The sequence below is a fragment of the Lottia gigantea genome, assembly GCF_000327385.1.
Source record: "Lottia gigantea unplaced genomic scaffold LOTGIsca_29, whole genome shotgun sequence".
Taxonomy (NCBI): domain Eukaryota; kingdom Metazoa; phylum Mollusca; class Gastropoda; family Lottiidae; genus Lottia; species Lottia gigantea.
The window spans coordinates 1,345,747-1,365,836 of NW_008708943.1; the positions used below are offsets into that span (position 1 = coordinate 1,345,747).

Consider the following 20,090-nt stretch of genomic DNA (forward strand, 5'->3'; position numbering starts at 1 on the left):
TGAAATTTGAATCTGTAATAAAGCAATGCTGAAAGTACAAAAACAATTCATTTTTGTTTTAAATATTGAGGATGTTTTTGAAGTATCAGGGTTTTAAGATTTTTGGTTGTCATGGAAACACCAGGGTTCATCATCATGTCATCAGATTAAAGTATACTGTCATATCATTTTAATTCTAATTCCTGTGCAGAGGTCAATTATGTTCTGTGATGCTACCTTTTTTCAATCTTCAAAAAGATTATATTGTCTAAATTTGCTGAACACTTTCATGTTAGATTGTTGTGATTAACTTATTTCATCTTCTCTCATCAGCTGATGATTACTGAGTTGTCAAAATTTTAAATTTTCCTTATTTTTGTTATTTTTAAGATCCAACAGCATTAACATTTGATAAAAACTGAGTCTAATTCTATATTTAATAATACATCAGACTGTGGTCCAGTGGATTCTTAAAACTTTGAGAAAGGTGGAAAAATAGAACTTTGATCCAGATGAATTCTGTAATTTGTTATATGATATAGAAGTTGACTCGGCTTTAACATCAACTGTATAGACAGAAGCATTAGTTTGTAAATAACTGAAATTTTAACCTCCTCGGTCAGTGCTTCTATTGAGAAAATGTTTTAAGAATATTTTGTGATAATTTTTAACTCCAAGACCCATATTGTACTATATATTATTATTTATTAATACAATAAAATCTGAAAATTTATTATTTCTTTTTATAGTTATTGTTATAAATATTACCCATAATGGGATAGTGTAAGCCCAATTTCGAACTCTCAGCTTAAAAGTTTCAAAACATGCCTGAAAATTCATTGAGTTTTTGGGCTGTTCTCACAGAAGACCCATGCTAATTAGACTTATTGAGAAAATCTAAACACAATAAACCTACGAAATAATCATAACCGTGATGGTGTTCAAAACTTTCTTGAATATAGAACAATTACACTAACCATCTAAAGATAAAAGGAGTGTATGCTTAACATTTCAAACAACTGATGCCATTCTATATTCAGCCTATTGTGACTTTACTCAGTATTTGTATGACTAGAAACTTGTTGTTCCTTTCGTGTGATGCTTTACTCTATACAATATGAGACATTTTGAAATAAAAAAATATTGATAAAAAGCAGATCATGGTTTTTTTTTTTTTTTTTCTGATGGATGTATAAAACACTTGAATCCATCCTGTGTTTGCTATTGTCAGCTATATTTAGCTTCAATACATTTGTAAACAACACGTGGACATTAGACACGTGAGTGCTAAATATAGATTAAGTCCCGCCTCTTACCACGCCTTAATATTGATTAGATAAGTGATTGACAGAGAGTTGAACCAATAAGAGAAGAAGGTGAATATCAATACTGTTATACATTGTATGACAATGAGAGACTGAAACCAGTGTAGAGATCAGTATACTGACTGACTGTTACACACTCAATATTACACGTGAATTGCACGTTTTTAGGATTATCTAGTACATATTTGTGGATTTTATTAGTTGAACTATGTTTTAAATACCACGGGGAAGTTCTTACCGGCTTAATTAGAGATTGGAATCGTTGCAGAATGGAGTCCAAGAGTGCAATGAATGGTGCCAGTCGAGTTTCCGAGAAGCTGCCTAGCATGAAACCATTGGCATTGTTGTCTGATACATCAAGGTATTCCTTGGCTGCTAGATTGCCCAGCTTATCCTTGGATTCATCTGCTGTCGCCAGTGGAAAAGTCGCCGAAAAACGTGGATCTCAAGGCTCTGCGATGGAAGAGGAATTAAAATGTCCAGTTTGCAGGAGATGGTATTCTAAACCTTTACTTTTACCTTGTTCTCATTCAATCTGTACTGCTTGTGCCGTGGCTGGTCAGGAACCGACTCAAAACATGGTGTCCAGCTCAGTAGGGGGAACTGGGGCTCAATGTCCATCTGAAAATGGTGTAGGGGTAAATGGGACCAACTGTCCCTCGGAAGCTGACACGGTGAGCATAATGGAAATGGATAAACTTAGCTTAATAAGCGAAGCAGACAGTGGAGTTGTGTGCAATAGTCGACCAAGTAGTTACTTAGGAACACCAAGCGTGGAAAATATTTTTACCCCTTCTACTGTACAAACATATCCCTACGGTCTACGTTGTCCAGTGTGTAGTAAAATTGTACTGTTGGATGATTTTGGAGCTCTATCACTGCCCATTAACAAAGTTTTAGAAGCCATCATTGAAAAATATACTCAACCTAAAGAACCTAAAAAGGTTGAAGTTCGTTGTGAACTGTGCATTAACAAGGCAGAGATAGCTACAACAATGTGTGAACAGTGTGAAGTATTTTATTGTGACACATGCCGTGATGGATGTCATCCAGCACGTGGATCTTTAGCTAAACATAATCTTGTGGACCCCACTCAGGGACAGAATATTATTGAATCTAAAAAGAAAAGAAAAGAAGTTAAATGTAAAGAACATTCTGAAGAGGTTTTAAATATGTTTTGTGTTGGATGTAAATTACCTGTTTGTTATGTCTGTTCTCAAGATGGACGTCACATCAATCATGATGTCCAATCTTTAGTTTCAATCTGTAAACAACAAAAGGTAAGGACACTAACTTCTTGAGCATGTCAGTAGAAGTAGAAAATAGCTTAATCTGGATGCCATATTCATGTAGTAAAAACTCCATATTGAATTGCATCAAGTCATTTTGTATCCACTTTTTTATTTTCAATAATAATGACACACCAGATACTATCTCTTGGATAGTTGCACAGTTTTCAGTACTTTAACCTATCTCACTGCTGTGCACAACTCATCAACTTGCATGTTATATTACTATATAGTTTGAAAACCCAATTAAATTAATTGAAATATTTAAGTAGTTGAGTAGAATACCAGTGTTCTTAATTCATATGAAGATAATATTGAATATATTGGATATCTGCACGTGAAACTCAGATCTGTTTTTCATACTTTAAAGAAGAGTAAAATTATCTCATTTGAACCCAGAATTCATTCCCACAATATCAGTTTCAGAGATAGTAGAACTAATCCTTGTACAGGCACTGTTTTGGGATATTTCTCCAAGAAATAGTTGAGTCAAGTCTTTTCATCCTTGTAGGTAACTAGACATTTGAACTGGCCTGTCGGTCATGTCTAGCAAATACAGTTAAGTCATGCATTTGTTAGAGGTTAGGAATATGTGGTTAAATTTTTCAAGTCCCTGTGATGATCAAGGTGACTCTATGATGTTTAGTGAGGCGCCAAATTTAATCTGAGCTGATTACTGGAAAATCTTTATGTCAACTGAAACAAGTAAAACATGACAACCTTAACACACCTGTATTAACCCTTTCCAGTCATTTTCTAAGGATGACCATGTTAACCCACCACTGGCCAATACTAAATAGTCAGATTTTTTCTTTTGGTCAAGTGACAAGGTGTGGGCAGTATTTGGTCAGCGACAGTAAAGGTGAGGGAAATATTTGACCAGCGTGTTAAGTGAAAAGTTGAGTCAACATGATTTGTAACTAGATAATTTACATGTTAAATTCATTTCTTTATTTAAAAGATTATCACCTGGCCGACTGGCTACTACTGGTCTAGACTCATTGACGCGTAATTCATTTACTATCCTCGTAACATACTTTTGATCAAACAAAAAAGAAGTTCACACAGCACAATTTCTAGTGGAGAATCTTTCATAAGCGGGTTCAAAAACCAATTCTAAGTTAAATGTTACGCTTAGCATATGTAAAACATATTCTTTCTGCATATCTTTCTTCTAATTTCTCACAATTTTACGAAAAAAAAAATCACGTCAACTGAGACTATTCTCTGAGTTAAAAACCTTAGATTAAATTCTTTTATCATTTTTTGGAAGGGTTTTAGTCAACTGCTGAATAAACAACAACCCACCCCTCCCATTGAGCTGTGATTTTTGGGGCACTTTATAACTTGTGACCCTGGTATAAATGTTATTAGATATTAACGAAAAGGAGCGGTTAAGAGAAATAAGACCCATTAAAATTCCCCTGGTCATAAGAGGTTCATATTGAAAGTGGGTGTGGTTTATTATAAGATAATCTTGTAAATCACTCCATAGTGTTTTTCAAAGTAATTACTCAGTACTATGATAGGTATTCTGATAGTCAAGGATAAATGGGAAAATGTCAAAACAATAAATTCATTAGTCTCTCATTATCTACCTGATTTCTGAACCTTTATATTATTGCAGCTTTCAAAGGCCTTTTCTATAGCTACTGAACTGAGTAGCTGCACAGTGTTATTAAGTTGTTACTGAGGATAAAACAAAATGCTTTACTAAAGCAGTTTCAAATGAACAGACAACTGAATGTAGATTGGCTGGTTTTGTCAGAAATTGATGCCCTGATGCTGAATACACATCTGAAACATGTACCTAGACAGCATGGGATGTGCTCTAATTAATTAGACCTCTTTAGCAACAATTAGCTTTTTAGTATACTGATCAATCCAATAAAAGCTTTTTAATTACTTATCATAGCTATTTAATCTAGCATCATTAACAAAATCAAAGGCAAGTTAAAAAGTTTGTAATGCACTGTATAGGTAACTGATGCCCAAGTTGGTGCATCTGCGAGGTCCACAGCATATAAACCATACACAACAACTTCTTATTATAATGAGAAGTTGGGCTAATTAGAGCTGAATTAATTAGTACAGAATCATACAAACTGCTACTGACAAACTGTTACAAGCAGTTTTCATGGATTCTTCTGTAAAAAAATTATGTATAAGACATAAGATTACCCACTTTGTGTGTACTTCATTGGTTCCTTCATACTGTACCATAATAATATAAGGCAATATTTTTGTTTCATATTCTTGATTAGTGACATCAGCTATTTCAAAAAGCTTAAACATACTTGCCAAAGATAACAGTTAGGCCAACAAATTTGAAGATTATTTTGTGACAGCTCCAGTAATGATTTTGTGGTTTTGGTGATGCAGCTGTAGCAATGATTTTGTGGTTTGTAGAATATTTTCTAGTTAATGTAATGATTTTGTAGATTATTTGTAGTAAAACCTGATCCTATATTTATTTGAGTATTGAAACAGAAGATGGTTTGATGAATTGTGGCGCCACTAGTCTTGTTTATTTCATGGTTTTTTCATTGATTTTAACGTAGCGATGTTTCTTTTGATAATTTAAAACCCATTGTGGTAACAAATCTGTTTTTTACTATGATTATCCCATTGGACATTGATATTACTGTTGTTTATTTTGGCTGTAAGTTGACAAGATCCATCTAAAACTCATCTTAAGTCAGAATAAATACATTTTTCAAGTTTACCAATCTGTAATACAATTGTGCCATGTATGTTCATAAGTCTTAATGGTAAATGGATTTGCCACTGAATGCTTTTTTAGGTTATTACAAAGCTTACTATATTTTGTTGACTGAAGTGTAAAGTTTACTTCAATTTTTCTAATGGAACTAATTTCCATGCACATTATTGATATTAAATGGCATATAAACATCTTTAAATGAGTTTTGTCACCTTTTAAACTGAAGAACCTCATCTTTAACCAATACTATGATCTTATTAACACTTGATTTAATTAAAGTCAGTCCCCCTGCAGATTAATTAAACATTCTTAATGATTTTAATTTTATTTGATCTCCAGTCTTGTGTTGTCATGTGGATAAAATGCGTGAACATGAACATGTGTTTGTAGTTGTAAACATGAGCAGCAGGCGTATGAAATGTGAGTGAAATGCACATGCTAAGTTTAAAGATGTTTGAAAAGGATTGTTTTATTTGATCAGTGAAATGAAAATTATAACCAATTAAAATCAAGTGTAAGGGTTTTGTTTTGTATCTTATTACTGATGTTCCGTCTAGCTGTTTTGAATGAAATTTGGGCTTGGTGCAATGCACAAAATCTGAGCTAAAATTGGCACAGTTTACAATTATATGGACAATACACGTGCCATGCAGACTTTAAAAATGGTAAAATAACACTAAAATTGTCATTGTAAAAAAGCAACAACTATGGAGCTAAGAAGATTACATATTGATTTTTAGCCCTGATTATCATGACAGCGTAAAATATATCTGGAACCAGAATAACATAATCTTGACAAATTACATCGACAAGAAAAGCTGTTTTATGATTGGTCGATATTGTATAAGTTGAAGACAAACTGTTTTATGATTGGTCCTTATTGATTGAGATAAAAAGATCAGTATTTTTTATGGCTATTTTTTTTTATAAAACTGTTTATTACAAGAATGATTGACCTCTCTAGTCTATTCTTCATCTTCTCTGCATTGACCAAAAGATTTTCCTTGTATAAAGCCACAAGTTTTACATTTTACTTTAAAGTACCAATTCCACTATCAGAAATTCTAATATATTTCCCTTATTGCAGGGATCATTAATCTGCACAGGAAAAACAGGTCTATTGTATTGATTCTGTTGTCCAGTAGAATACCAGATGGTTATTAAAAACATGATAGCTCATTTTCCCAATATTTTCTTGGGAAATGAATAATCTAACAACTCTTACTGGAAAAACATGACTACTGTTATAATTCCATTATCCAGTACCAGATGGTTCTACAAGAAACTTAAATTCACTGGAATAACTATTGAAAAACCATACCTGATTCTCTCTTACATGATGCCAGTATGTCTGACAGTCTTTATTCCTCTCTGCCATGGTGCCATGATGTCTGTTAGTCTTTAATGACCAATTTTTATTCCATTCTTATTTTCACACTTCGAACTGTAAACTGTTCTTTGATGTAGCTGAGTCAGTTTGTTTGATGAAATATGATTTTATTTGGCCATGTTTTCATAATGTCATAAAAAAAGCAATTTTTAAAACATTTTAGTTTATGTAGGCATCAAACTTCATAGAATTGCTAGAATTTTAAAAAGAAACTTCAATCAGGTCAAATGTCAAATGTCCAATTTACTCTTCAACCTGACAATTCAAGTGTCGTAAAAAATTACCTCTTGATTGATTTTAAATTTGAAACGTCTTAGATTTTATTGATATTTATCACAATTTAATTCAACCAGATATTGCAGAACATCTGAAAATTGTATAAGGGGGTAGCATCTAGTGTGTCAAAATTTGAAATAAAACACAATTTCATTTCATTAGACAGAAATCAGGTGCAGAAATGAAGGACACAGAAACTCAATTTCATTTCATTCAGTATGAGAGGCTGTCCATATGTTGGCAAATGTCCCATTTGTCTTGAAGCAGGTTGTTTTTTTCACACAATGTCTATGAAAGGGAATGTCACATATTTTACTTTCTTTTAGTATGAATAATATTGGTTCATTTGTTGTCTGCCGGAAACACACATGTGATTAGAATGTTACAGTCAGATAGAAAGGTCGTCAGGGACAACTAGAAACGGCCATGTTTGTTTTAGTGATTGGAAACAAATATAACAGTTGAATTACGAGTAGAAACTGGACAATTGTTAGTTTGAATTTGAAATTATTGACTATAGAAAAAAGGCTGGGCAATCCATTATAAAAGCAATTGACTCTAATATCCAGACAGATTTAAAGGAAATGTGTCGAGACAGTTAATGTTTCCATGTTAATTTAATTGTCTGGCCCCATTTCACCGCCTGGTCAGCGCCATATTGAACTGGTTTAATGCATTCTTTGACCCTCTATTCTGGAACTGGAATAAATTATTCTGGAATCTATTCACTGGAATCAAAACTCTAGAGAATTGACAGGAGCTCTTGATATTCAAATTTCACTATTTACTAGTTTCCATATTTCCCATTATACCTTGACAATAGATCTTGCAAAAGAATCCAATGGTAATTTATTTTTTTACTTTAAATGAATTTTGTCTGCTGTTTCAATTATTTGAAGAAACTATACATTCATATGTGTGCTGTTTTCCCAGAAAGATAGATATGTGAAATGTTGAACCTTTCAAGAAATTGCGCTTGAAATTAGCAAAAATATATAAAAAATTAGACGGACAATTTTCAATATGATTTAGCTTGAGAACAATAGACAGATCTTGTCTCCATTTCTATCTGTATTTGATATTGTTTTGGTTAAACTGGATGATACCACTTCTAAGGTTTCAATGGGTTGAAATTAAAAGTACTGAAAGCAATGACACGGTGTAGATCTCTCAGGTAAAATTAAAGATTAGGTGCCTGTAGATGTAAACTGGCATCCTATGTAAAGATATTTAAAACGTTTGTATAGGTGTTACGGCACATCAATATATAAAGTATTATAGATAGGGTGGTTAGAAGGACAATGGTCAGGGAGTACAATCTGTTGCTAGGTATGTCTTATCTTAAATCTCAGAGCACAGTTACCAGGAAAACCTGAGAAATTTGTTAGTTTAAATTATAATAATCTATCAGAAACATGCCTTATCATTGTCGGGTGTGAAACTATTAATTTTTGACATCTTGTGTCAATTTTATGATCCTTTCTACCAATCAACCTTATCTTAGTGATGGTTGGCAGGTTTACTGAGCCACTTTACTTATATCTCTAAATCTTGCTGGGTGCCATGATGGGCTTAATTCTTCCTTCAGGGTTTAATTATTTTATGTGTGATACTAATTGTGAAGATATTTATAATTTACTTAATATAGAATACTTGTCTCTTGAAGGGATATCGTTGGTTCATTATTTGCTTTACCAGCTTATAGAACTCACTTTCAGCTATCTATATATTTTCCGAACCTATGCAGAGAAAGAGATGCTTTGCTCATTGATAAAATACAACTTTGCTCATCTTACTTATTTTGCTTTACTAACGGATATTGGTCAAATTCAGCTATCTGTATACCTTCTTAAATTATCTCATTCAGAATTGATTTGGCACGAACAATATGTGGTAATTTCAAGTAACCTCCATGTTGTCTGGTAAATTATTCGATCACTAAACATTTGGGATCAAATTTTGCACAATTACCATATATCCAACTGTAGAAATTTAAAGCACATCTTCTTCAGACTTGTCAACTTCCTTGATGAATCTTATTTCACACTTTTATTGGCATTTAATTGGCTAATAGATTTTAATCTAGACAGCCCACAGGGACTGGAGATAGTGATCTAGGTACCCAACAGGGACCTGAGATATTTAGCCCTGAAGTTAGGAGTAGTTAATATGATAATGTGAAAGTTAATCAGGCCCGTGGGTAGGATTAAGAATCTGATAAAATATTTGACAGTGTAGATTTTGACATAGAGACATAAATAAATGAAATGAATAGAGTTTTACGTCCTACTTCTCTGCATCATGTGGGCTAATGAAGACGGACAGATATATAAGATACCGGGTGGGCAGGAATGTGTCAAGATTGTAACCCCCCATTCAAGGAATATTGTTTTTTTTTTTTCAATTCATTGACATAAAAGATGGGTGTTTTGTGGATATTTTTAGTCCAGAATTGTAACATACATATTTTTCAAACAAATAATTTGAAATATATCCTGTATATTTTCCCAGACAAATTTTGTGTTAGATAATGTGATAAAATGATATTTTACAAAGGGTTAAATAACTTATCAATTTTGATCATATTTGAGTGATTTATTTCATACATTGAAATTGATTGATCATTGATATATCAGATTATAATTCTGTTTTAATTTTATCTATCTTTATATCAACTGACATGTCATTATCATATTAAAATAAAGACAGGTGTGATACTCCCCTTGAGCAGTGTAAGACTCAGACTAAATCTCTTATCATTAAAGTTTGAAGAACTCTATAATCCTGTCCATTCCCAAATATGTTGTGTCTCAGCTGAATTTTCCAATTTCTCTTTCATGCCTTTAATACCACGTGCTTCAAATAAATTTTTATCCAGACAATAAAAGGATGTCATAGTTGAATTATTATGAGGTCTGGATGTTTGATTTCTGATATTTTCTGTGTATTTTGACTATATTTTAGTCTTGGTTTGATAGTTTTCATGTATGATACCCTTGGGATTGAGTGATTGATTTAGATTTTTTTTTGGCTTTTCTTTGATGATAGCTTTTTGTTGTCTGTGTTTAATATTTTCCTGTATTGGATATGATAGAAAAGGAAAATTTTTATGTATTATTTTACTACTGTGTTTCATGACAGAAGGTGTTTGGTTCCATTGAATACATGACAGTATTATATTACAATAACCACAGACAGTTACCATGGCAACACTTTTATTATATTATCTATTATTATACTGGTTAATCAGGTTGGTTTTCCTGTCACCAATGTTACCATTTTTACTTAATTCATGACAAGGGCCAAATTGATTGATGGCATTCTAATTGATGAGAGCTCATCTCATGCTGGAGACACATGTTTTGATTTCATAATTTTCATCAAGACAGCTATTTTACAGATGCACATTTCAGATGCAATAACACTCTTTAAAAATTTTGAAAATCTTTTTAGTGTTGTAGCTATTTTAAAAAAAAATCTTATGATCTTTCAGCACCTACTCTGGACCATGTGTCTCTTGCATCAAAATCTCACAACTCCTGCTCAACTGTTTGTTATTGATAACATTGGTCTTTTGACTTTTTCCCTCAGCCGTCAGAAATTACCAAGGATATACACATACCTTGACAACTGCTTATGATGTCTTCACACCTACATTTTATATTTCAACCCCTTTCTCTAACTTCTTACATAAAATCAACAATGTTTTACACGCTTTCCACACATCTGTGGTATATCTTCTATATCGGCAAATATTTAAACCAACAACCCTTATATATCATAATGCCAATTTACAACTTATATGTCTACTGTGTTGGCACCTTTAGTTTCTTTGATCCTTGGTCCTCGCCCTTATTTGTATTACATAAATCAAATTTGCCAACAAAGTTATAGCCCTTCCTTTAGACACTCCTTAGCAACTTTTAACGTCCCCTATATTAATTTAAACCCAGGTCTCCACCCTTATCTACCTTTTTACACAATGTCCAAGTGTTAACTTTTCATAACTCTTTTATTTGTGAGAGTCCTTATCTTATTAAAATGTTAACTTCCTCGTGCTCCCTGGACCCTCCCTGAACACTTGTCAGGTCCCCCATATTAGTACTGTGATCTACTAAATCTTTATACACAGAATCAACAATTAATTTGATAACATTGTCCACAACAGCATGCTCTTTTAGAACCCACTTGACAACTTTTTATGATTTCTTCATGCTTTTCACACTATCTTTAATATTTTATTGGTGCTATTAGTGCTTCTTATCACTCTTTTGTGCTCCTTAATGTGTTGTTTACATTGTGTCATGGGTAAACAATACAAACAAAGTAGTATGTGATGTAATACATGTATTGATTGTCATGATACATGGATATGGTATTATACTGTGAATGCTTATCAATATCTTGAAGGGTTATACTGATAATGGAATAAGATGCTTCCCAGTACCAAGAGGTACAAGGTTTGATCTTGGGTCTAGTTACCCCTTAAGATTTTTTAATCCAGTTTCGTTCTGTCAGTGTCAGTAAAAAGGTCATTTTGATGTGAGTAGATGGTCCAGTACTGCAATCTGTGCACGTTAAAATACCTTGAAAGTGGGGAAATCAAAACATTTAGCTTATAGACTAATGCTGCTGTACAGACGAAACCATTGCACACTGTTTGGTGTTGGTTGTCTTCATTTACCCAATCATGAGCTGAAAAACAGATCGATGTAAACAAATAAAGATTCAAAATAAGTTTATTTCCTTTTCCCAACAGAAATATAAACCATAATAGCATCATATTATCTGAGCAGATCAAAAGATAAAAATCTATACAGCATTTAATGGCTCTGTGAATTTTATGATTAGCTTATTTAAAAGAATTATGATTTATGTTGTGAGGATGAAACATTGGGCTTTCAGTCAGCATGGGTTCAAATCCTAACTGAAACTTTATCAATATTTCAATATTCCACAGTTCAGGTTGTAGAACTGCTAGACATCTAGATGCTTTGGGTTCAAATCACCCACAAGAGTGCCTGAACATTATTCGGCTCCTATTCTCAAGTTGGAAACTTATCTTAGAATTAATTCATCATGGCACCATCATGTAGTTGGTGGAGAGATGAAATGTCTGGCAAGCATTCAGGCAACACAATTTCGCAATAACATACTGTGAAATTATAGATATGTTTGAAATCTCATGTTGAGTGCTTATCAATAAATTAATTTATAATGGCACCAGCATATGATAGCAATATGGATTGTCGTCTGCCAAGTGATAAAGCTTGAACAAGCACTGAATCAAAATATTGCAGACAACTGCATTTAAAGGGATTGTAAAGAGGTTTTCAAAACCTTTTATATGTATCAAGAACACTGACTGATAACATGGATTTGCATCATTCCAATTTTTAGTTAGACCTCTGTGGTTCGAGCACTACATCTAAGCGTTTGATGTGGTCAGTATCCCAAGGGGATCATCATGACAGGCTTAGTGTAAGTTGGAGTAGGAGTAACACATGCCGTATCGTGTAAGTCTTTGCCAAATTAATGTAGTTTTAGGTTAAAACAGTTTTGTAACATCGTGACAATAATTAATTAACAACTTGTGTTAATTACTCAAAACTTGATTTATCTTGATAACAGTATGAAGATCCTTCCACATGAGAAGGCTTTTCTGGTTCATTTGCCGAGTAAGGCCAGCATTTTTTCAATGCCGAGATATGCTACTACCAGCCACAATGGAAGTGGAAATGAGATTCATGGATATTTTCATTAATGTGCTGGTTAATATTCACTAATATTGGCTTGAAAACAGTGGTCCCAAGTACGCTTGACCAAGCTGACCAAAGAAAACTTGTTCACATAGACAGAACTCTTCACACCATACAAAATATCAAGAACAAATAGCCACAAGTGACCACAGTTGACAGAAGACAGTAAATTGGTGACTACAATATTTATTGTTTATCGAACACAATATACAGTAGACTTGCCGAAGGTCCAGTTGTCGTCTGTCTATACATTATTTATAATACACCTTTGATGTGGTATTAATATATACTGGCTGTAGGGAGTTGGTTAAACAAACAAGGAATAGCCAGTGGCCGGAAGATTAAAGGGATACAGACGTCTGAATATTTGATTTATATGTTGTTAAAACTCACTTTCAGCTATCCTTATCATATTTCAAAATTAAAATCTAGCTTCTGATTCTCCTATAATATTAAGCAAATTAGATCCATGTCCATTTTTTTGGGCATTATTAACCATCTCAGGTGTAGAAATTAAATGCAAGATCAGTTGTGACTCCATTTTTGAGAGGATGTCCAGAGGCAGTGTGCACATGGCCTTAATCTGGGCTTTTTAGAACCAATGGAATCTTTGTTCATGTTAGCCTCTCACACATTTAAAACATAAAAGAAAATGGAAAGGAAAACTAATATTTAAACTGAATAATACATGGTATTCTACTTTCATTTTCCTGTCGATTGGGAATTCAGATTTGAGTCAGTAATAGTATATTGTTGGTGTTCAGCCAGATAGAAATTTAGTTGTTACTTAGTTTACAGCCTTCAGGAGATTGAATAGATATACACTAATCATACTTTCTTCAATAGAACAAAATAAGGAGTTTTACTTCTTCTCCTTCTTTTGTGATGTGAGTTTTTTGGTGCAATGTGCAATGAGGTAATTCTGAACAAGAAAATATCACTCATTCCTCAACCCTGTTCTCGTTTTGATTCTGGGAAAATATTTTTCATAAATTTCAAGTAATTTTTAATCTTATTTGGTCACATTTACAATATAAACACTGAAACTGACTGGGCAAATATTGTGGTTATCTACTTTTTATTATTTTTCTAAATATTGGAAACTCTTTGGTTAGTTGAAGTGGACCTGAAGGTTTATTTAGGGTGAGATATTGTTTTTGATGTTTGCTGAGTGGAAAATAACCTAACAATCGGTGTGTCAATAGTTAAAAGGTTGAAAAGGCTTCATTAAAAAGAATATCATTAGATGAAAACCTGTCATATTAAATAAGGGTTACCGTGGTAATAAAGGGACAGACAGACACCCTACTGCTGGGCAGACGCCAACTGTCAAACAAGGGGAGTAACCCTTTAGAGATGTATTGAGGGATATAATTGAGCCCCTAGGGTGTTTTTTTGACAGTAGGAGTATATCTAACAGGGTTGTGAGATAAAATTCTCAAAACATACTGTCAATGTCTTCAATGAATCGACTTTATTTTATTGACTTCATTAATGTGATGTCTGTAATTTGGGTATTTCAGCAAAAAAAATCAACTTATTCCCTGACACCAGACTGGCTGACTTTAAATAGTTCAATCTCCATGGTTCCCGAGAGTGACACATACCATTCAAGATGATTCTTGAGTTGAGAAAATCAGGTGCAAATTGACCTCAATCAATGATCTAATATCCTGTTTATTGAAAATATTTCTTCGTGAATAGGTTCTAATCTTATTCCATTAACCAATTTCAAGACATTCTGGAACTTCCAGAAGCCAGGGGAAATAACCCACTACTTTCTGAAATGTCACAGGATGTCAAAAAAGCGTACTGTAAATTTGTCATGCAATCATCACATATATCATATCCTTACAGGTTATGTCTGTTCAAGGTCTGGTATATCACTAACTGTATAGTACGTTAATGCAACTGTCCTCATAATTCCAAGCGAATTTCCCTCATAGCACACTTCAAGGCCATGCTCAAATATTGTAGCTGAAACTTGAGTAGTAATAGAAAATAAAACTCCATTCCATTTTATTTAATAAACTGTTTTGTTTGGAAGTTTTTGTGGAAGTGCACAATGATATCATGTTGTTTGTTTACTATTAATATAGGTAATATATTGTTATTGTATATATTGATTGTTGATTTTAATAGGGTTTATATATTTGTTTATGTATATAAAATTTGTAAGACTATATTTATCAGTGATTGATCCATTGGTTAGTTTTATTGTTTTGATCTACACATAAAATATACATAAACACCTCAGACAATATAACTAATGTATTAAGGGGATTATAAAAATTTTATATTTGTTTAAGATCTTTTAAACATGATCTCAGCTTTAAAGTGTGTAATCCTCTCAATATTTTAGCTCTCTTTATCATCATCTGATTTTTACTTTACTTCCTGATTGAGTTCAATTTTAGATATCTGTATACTAGTCATTTAGGTACCAGTATTGTCATTTACTGGCTGATGAAGCCTAATTTTAGCTCTCTGCATAATCATCTGAGTATTCGATTTTCAATTTGATAAGGCTCAATTTCAGCTCTCTGTATAGTCATATTTGTATTTGATTTACCAGCTGATAGAGCTTGATTTCAGCTCTCTGTGTGGTCATATTAGTATTTGATTTACTTGTTGATAGAGCTTGATTTCAGCTCTCTGTATAGTTGTCTAAGATATTGATGTACCAGCTGATAGATCTCAATTTCAGCTTTCTGTACAGTTGTATAAATATTCACTCTACCAGTTGATAGATCTCAATTTCAGCTATCGTTATATTTTTAAATATAAAATCAGACACCCAGTTCCCCTACAATTTAAAAGAAACATACCATGGAATATTTGACTGTTATCAATTCAAGGGTGTAATTATAATTTTGTATGTAATTGTATGTAATCAATGATATTGATAATATTGGTAATATCTGCATGTGATCCAGTTTATTAACTCTGTCGAATTGAATGTATGTTTGTTTTTTTTATTGGGGAAATGAAAAGTGCTATGGAAAACTGAAAATGAACTTTATCTACAGGTAAAGCAAATATTTAGATGACAACATCCCTTAAACTCATAATACCTCTAGAGTATTAGGGTAAGATATAAAATGATGAAGTCAGCTAGAATTGTGAATAGAAATATAATCTGACTATTTTTTACCCTTGAGATACATTATTTTGTAGATTTTTTGTTTTTGTAAATTTTTCACATGAAAACTTAAAAGTGTCTGATTTGAATTGTTGTCATCCCATATTGTTTGAAAAATGCTGAATTTTATCTAAAAATTGATATGTGCAAAGTTTACTACATTTTCTGAAACTGTTTGTAGTGTGTCCACATAGCTAATAATGAATATTTATTATCGAGGTAGTCCAAGAAGCTTATAGTGTATATATAATACCTGTGTTTGTCAACTTGTTATTTTCTTCGGAGAGTAAGGACTGCATTTTTATTTCTAAGAGTACAAGAAAATTATTTAATCTTTCCAGAATGTTACTATAGCAACAGATGGTTGGTAACATAATGTCACTTGTCTCTTTCACAATGTAGAAGCCGAATAATGAAAAGAAATTCAAGTCAAGGCAGACACGAACAATAAAACTTCTTAAGGAAAGTAATTTAAAGATCCATGCTGAATAATAACAACGATTGTGTAGATTAAAAACAAGCATGAAAAAATAGATTTAATGGTGAAGGAAATGAAAAACTGTCTAAGTTAAACATAGTATAATATATTGGTCTCCTCCTTCAATTACCAAGTTCTAAATGAAAATGTGAAATGGGATTAGAGATGCCGGTGACCACGATAACTGACAGAAAGTTTGGACGTCCATGTCCCAACTTTTGGTCCAGGCCACAATGCCTCAGTAGATAATTCTATAAAAAGGACTGAACTCTTTTGTACAACAGAACCACTAACCTGCATCACTAACTTGGTTGAATAAACTGAATATGCTATCTTCATCATGCAAGGATGACATTCAAGTTAATGAAAAAGTCTCTAACCTGCTAAGCCACAATGGTTTAGATAACAGCCAAGCTAGAGAGTGTAGAGGGTTATAGTTTTGTTTGCAGATACAGATTGATATTAAAATACATGTCTGGATTGATCTGATTTGGAAGATTATCAAGATAGAATAAATAAACACTTGATATAGGGGATTTGACTGTGGGTGTCTTTATGATAAAAGGATCAGTAAGATTGGAAGTTTTTATCTGAATTGAATATTTGGTTATCATTGAGTTCAGCTGTCCTGTTTTCAGTAGACAGAACATTTTGAGACATTGAAATGGACTGCCTAGGGCTTCGTTACGAAATCAAGAATCTGCTGGATGCCAATAAGTCAATTTACTCCCAAAACAATAGACTTGTAATTGTCTTCTGGTCTAATTCTCAGAATACCCATCTATAAATAGTGTCAGTTATTTCATGAATGATTTTCAGAGAGAAAGAGGAAATGGCAGCTGAGATACTGACATTTCTGTTTGTGAGAACTGGTACATTATCATAGGGAAGAAAAAAATATGTTGGGAGGGTAGCTGTAGATCAATCTAGTGCTTTAAGTCTTATGACATCACATTGTTGGGTAATGGTGGTTATGAGTTTTCATTTTGAAATGTCTCAGACAATTGTACATATTATTCTCAAGAATTTAACTCAGTTAGGTGATGATGTAAACAGACAATAGTACAACAGGGAATCACCCTTTATTGGAATATAACTCAGAGTAAGGTGATGTCTGGTGTTTCTATGACAGACAAAGGTACAACTGGCAATCACCCTTTGGAAGATAACCCAGAGTTGGTGATGTCTGGTGTTTCGATGACAGACAAAGATACAACTGGGAATCACCCTTTGGAAGATAACTCAAGAGTATGGTGATGTCTGGTGTTTCTAAAACAAAAGTACATCAGAGGACTACTCTCTAGAATATAACCGAGAGTTACCTGCAGTTGAAATCTGGTGTTTTTTAAAATCAATAGTATCATTACATATTAATTTATATTCTTCTAAAGAATTCAGACTAAATCATTCTTATACCACTAACACAAGACACAGTGAGTTACCTTTAAGTAAGGATTGTATTTCTTTCAGTTTTTTCTCTCACGTCAGAGGTTAGATAACAAACCAAAAATGCCATAGGAAATTTGTTTAGAATTTTTCTATGTTTCTCACCTTACTGCCTTTAGGTAATGTTACGTTTGGCGTTAATTTTTCTCTGTCTAGGAGACAGCTTGTCTGCGCTGTCGTTTAATTTTGTTCTAAATTACCATTATCTAGGCTCAGGTAACTCTTCCTCAGTTCATATGAAATTTTTCAAGTTTTTACGTCACTTTCTCAATTTACTTTAGCCATCTTGGATTTCGTTATAACAATATTTATAATTCTGGTGGCATGGTTTTGATTTCTGTACCTTTATTTATGTTTGTAAGTTTTTCATGCAGTGAAAACTTTATTATGATGTGTAAATGATATACATATCTATTATTTGGGTGTAAATTGTTTTCACTAATGTCTGTTTGATCACATTTTAATTTCTATTTGACTTTTCATCTAACTATTTTATAGAAATTTAATAGTAATTTTCAACTTTTTATCTTTTCAGGTAGGTGAATATTTTAAATTGTCACAGAATTCTGTAAGTTTGAATATCTTATGTCCATCTTCTCTTGACTTTTGGAAATGGTTGGCTGGGTTTATTTGCAAAGCGATTTTCCTGAAATATCACATACCCTGCCTACTTTCATTTCTCTCTTATTCTCATTTCTTTTATTGGGCTTCTGGAAAGCCCAAAGATAGAACACTAATTCTCAAAGCCAGTTGGAATATCCATGGACAGGACAAAATCTGGTGAAAAAAACAATTGGTTAACAACATCCCGGAAATGAAACCCACAACCCAAGAGAGATGTAGTATTGGGTGTTCAGAAAGAGTGAGCTTACTCTGCCTCGTGCATGACATCTGCCGATATCTAGATAATCATTTTCAAAGTAGGGTAAATGAGAATGATGAATATTTGAGGAATAATATTAGTCACAAATTAGCAAATGGTGGTTCACATGGCATGGTTTTACAAAAGCAATGATTGAAATGTTAATCAACAGAATGACAAGCCTTCACAATATCCAACCCTCAAGAGATCTCTTTGGGCAGAGCTAGCTCCATTAAAAAGTTAAAAGAATGTTTATTTATGTTGTGAATTGAAAGAAAGTAATCATCATTGTAGCAACATGGCTCTTTCTGAAATAAAAGTTAAAAATCTTCTGAGATTTATATATCAAAGTATATCAGAGATATTCGGAATAAACTGTGTGGTTTAAAATCTGAGTAGTTCCATGACTCAGCTAAAACATTGGTGATATCAACAACAAACTGACCGTTAATAGTACAAAAACCATTGTTTTACCAGTGAGTCCAGAACAGGATTTTTTAGAAATACTGTTCAATGATGAGTCATGGCGATAAAATGGAAGTTTTTGATTGGATAATGAGCAGTTGTCAGACATGATGGATTTTCTTCCAGTAATTCAACATTCAATATTTACTGCTGATCGGGACTTAATTTGCCAACGTCATAAAAAAAACTTTGACTCATTCAACAAGTTGGTTTTGATTTGATTCTAAATATCTCACCTAATTACCTCACCCGGGATTCAGTCATTGACCTATACTGTCTAGGGAGGCAGAGCTTGTTCCTAGTACACCTACTGGCAGGGCTATTGAATTATGGATGGGTTTTTAGAGGCCATGAATTCAGACCTCTTAATACAAAAGAAACCTGTTTCATTTGATATTACCCAAAAAAAATGTCACTTGAAATTCATATGTCATATGCCTGATGCTACTATGCAACTGGGTTTGTCAACTAGACATCATTTCTTCAGTGGCAATATGTTAAATTGTTAATTTTGTAATAATATTACATCAACAAATGGACATTTTTAGTAGCAGAATGCAGCTGATGAATTCTGTGGTTTTTCAATTTCAAATTGAATGCTTTTCCTTGAATGACTAACCATTTTAACGAGAATTCTCAAAATTGTCCAATTATCATAGGTGTCTAATTATAAAAGTTCCTTAATTGTGTTTTAAGTTAATTGTACATCATAATGAGTCATGTTTTAGCAGGTCTACCAGTTCTAGCAGTCTTGTGATATTTCGTATCGACAGATTGGGAATTGATAATTCATTTAGGGACATTTTTTAACGCTTTCTAATGATTTATATAATTAAGGAAGGCCCCAGTTTGACATCTAAATGGCTCAACAAGTTTTATTATGGTTCTAAAGAGTTTTAGTAATTGTATTTGTGGATAATGTTCGGTGAATTTGGTGATTATTGTTTTTGATACCTT

The 20,090-nt window shown here is 32.9% G+C and overlaps 1 protein-coding gene across 1 annotated transcript in view; it reads left to right on the plus strand.

Moving 5' to 3' along the window:
* Window positions 1-1,762: 1,762 nt before the first annotated feature.
* Window positions 1,763-20,090, plus strand: part of LOTGIDRAFT_118698 (hypothetical protein) — a gene marked incomplete at both ends in the record, with an annotated part of 42,350 nt that continues 24,022 nt past the window's right edge. The window contains one exon of the mRNA XM_009056840.1: window positions 1,763-2,584. Coding sequence (XP_009055088.1) covers window positions 1,763-2,584 — 822 coding nt within the window. The remainder of the gene's footprint in view (window positions 2,585-20,090) is intronic.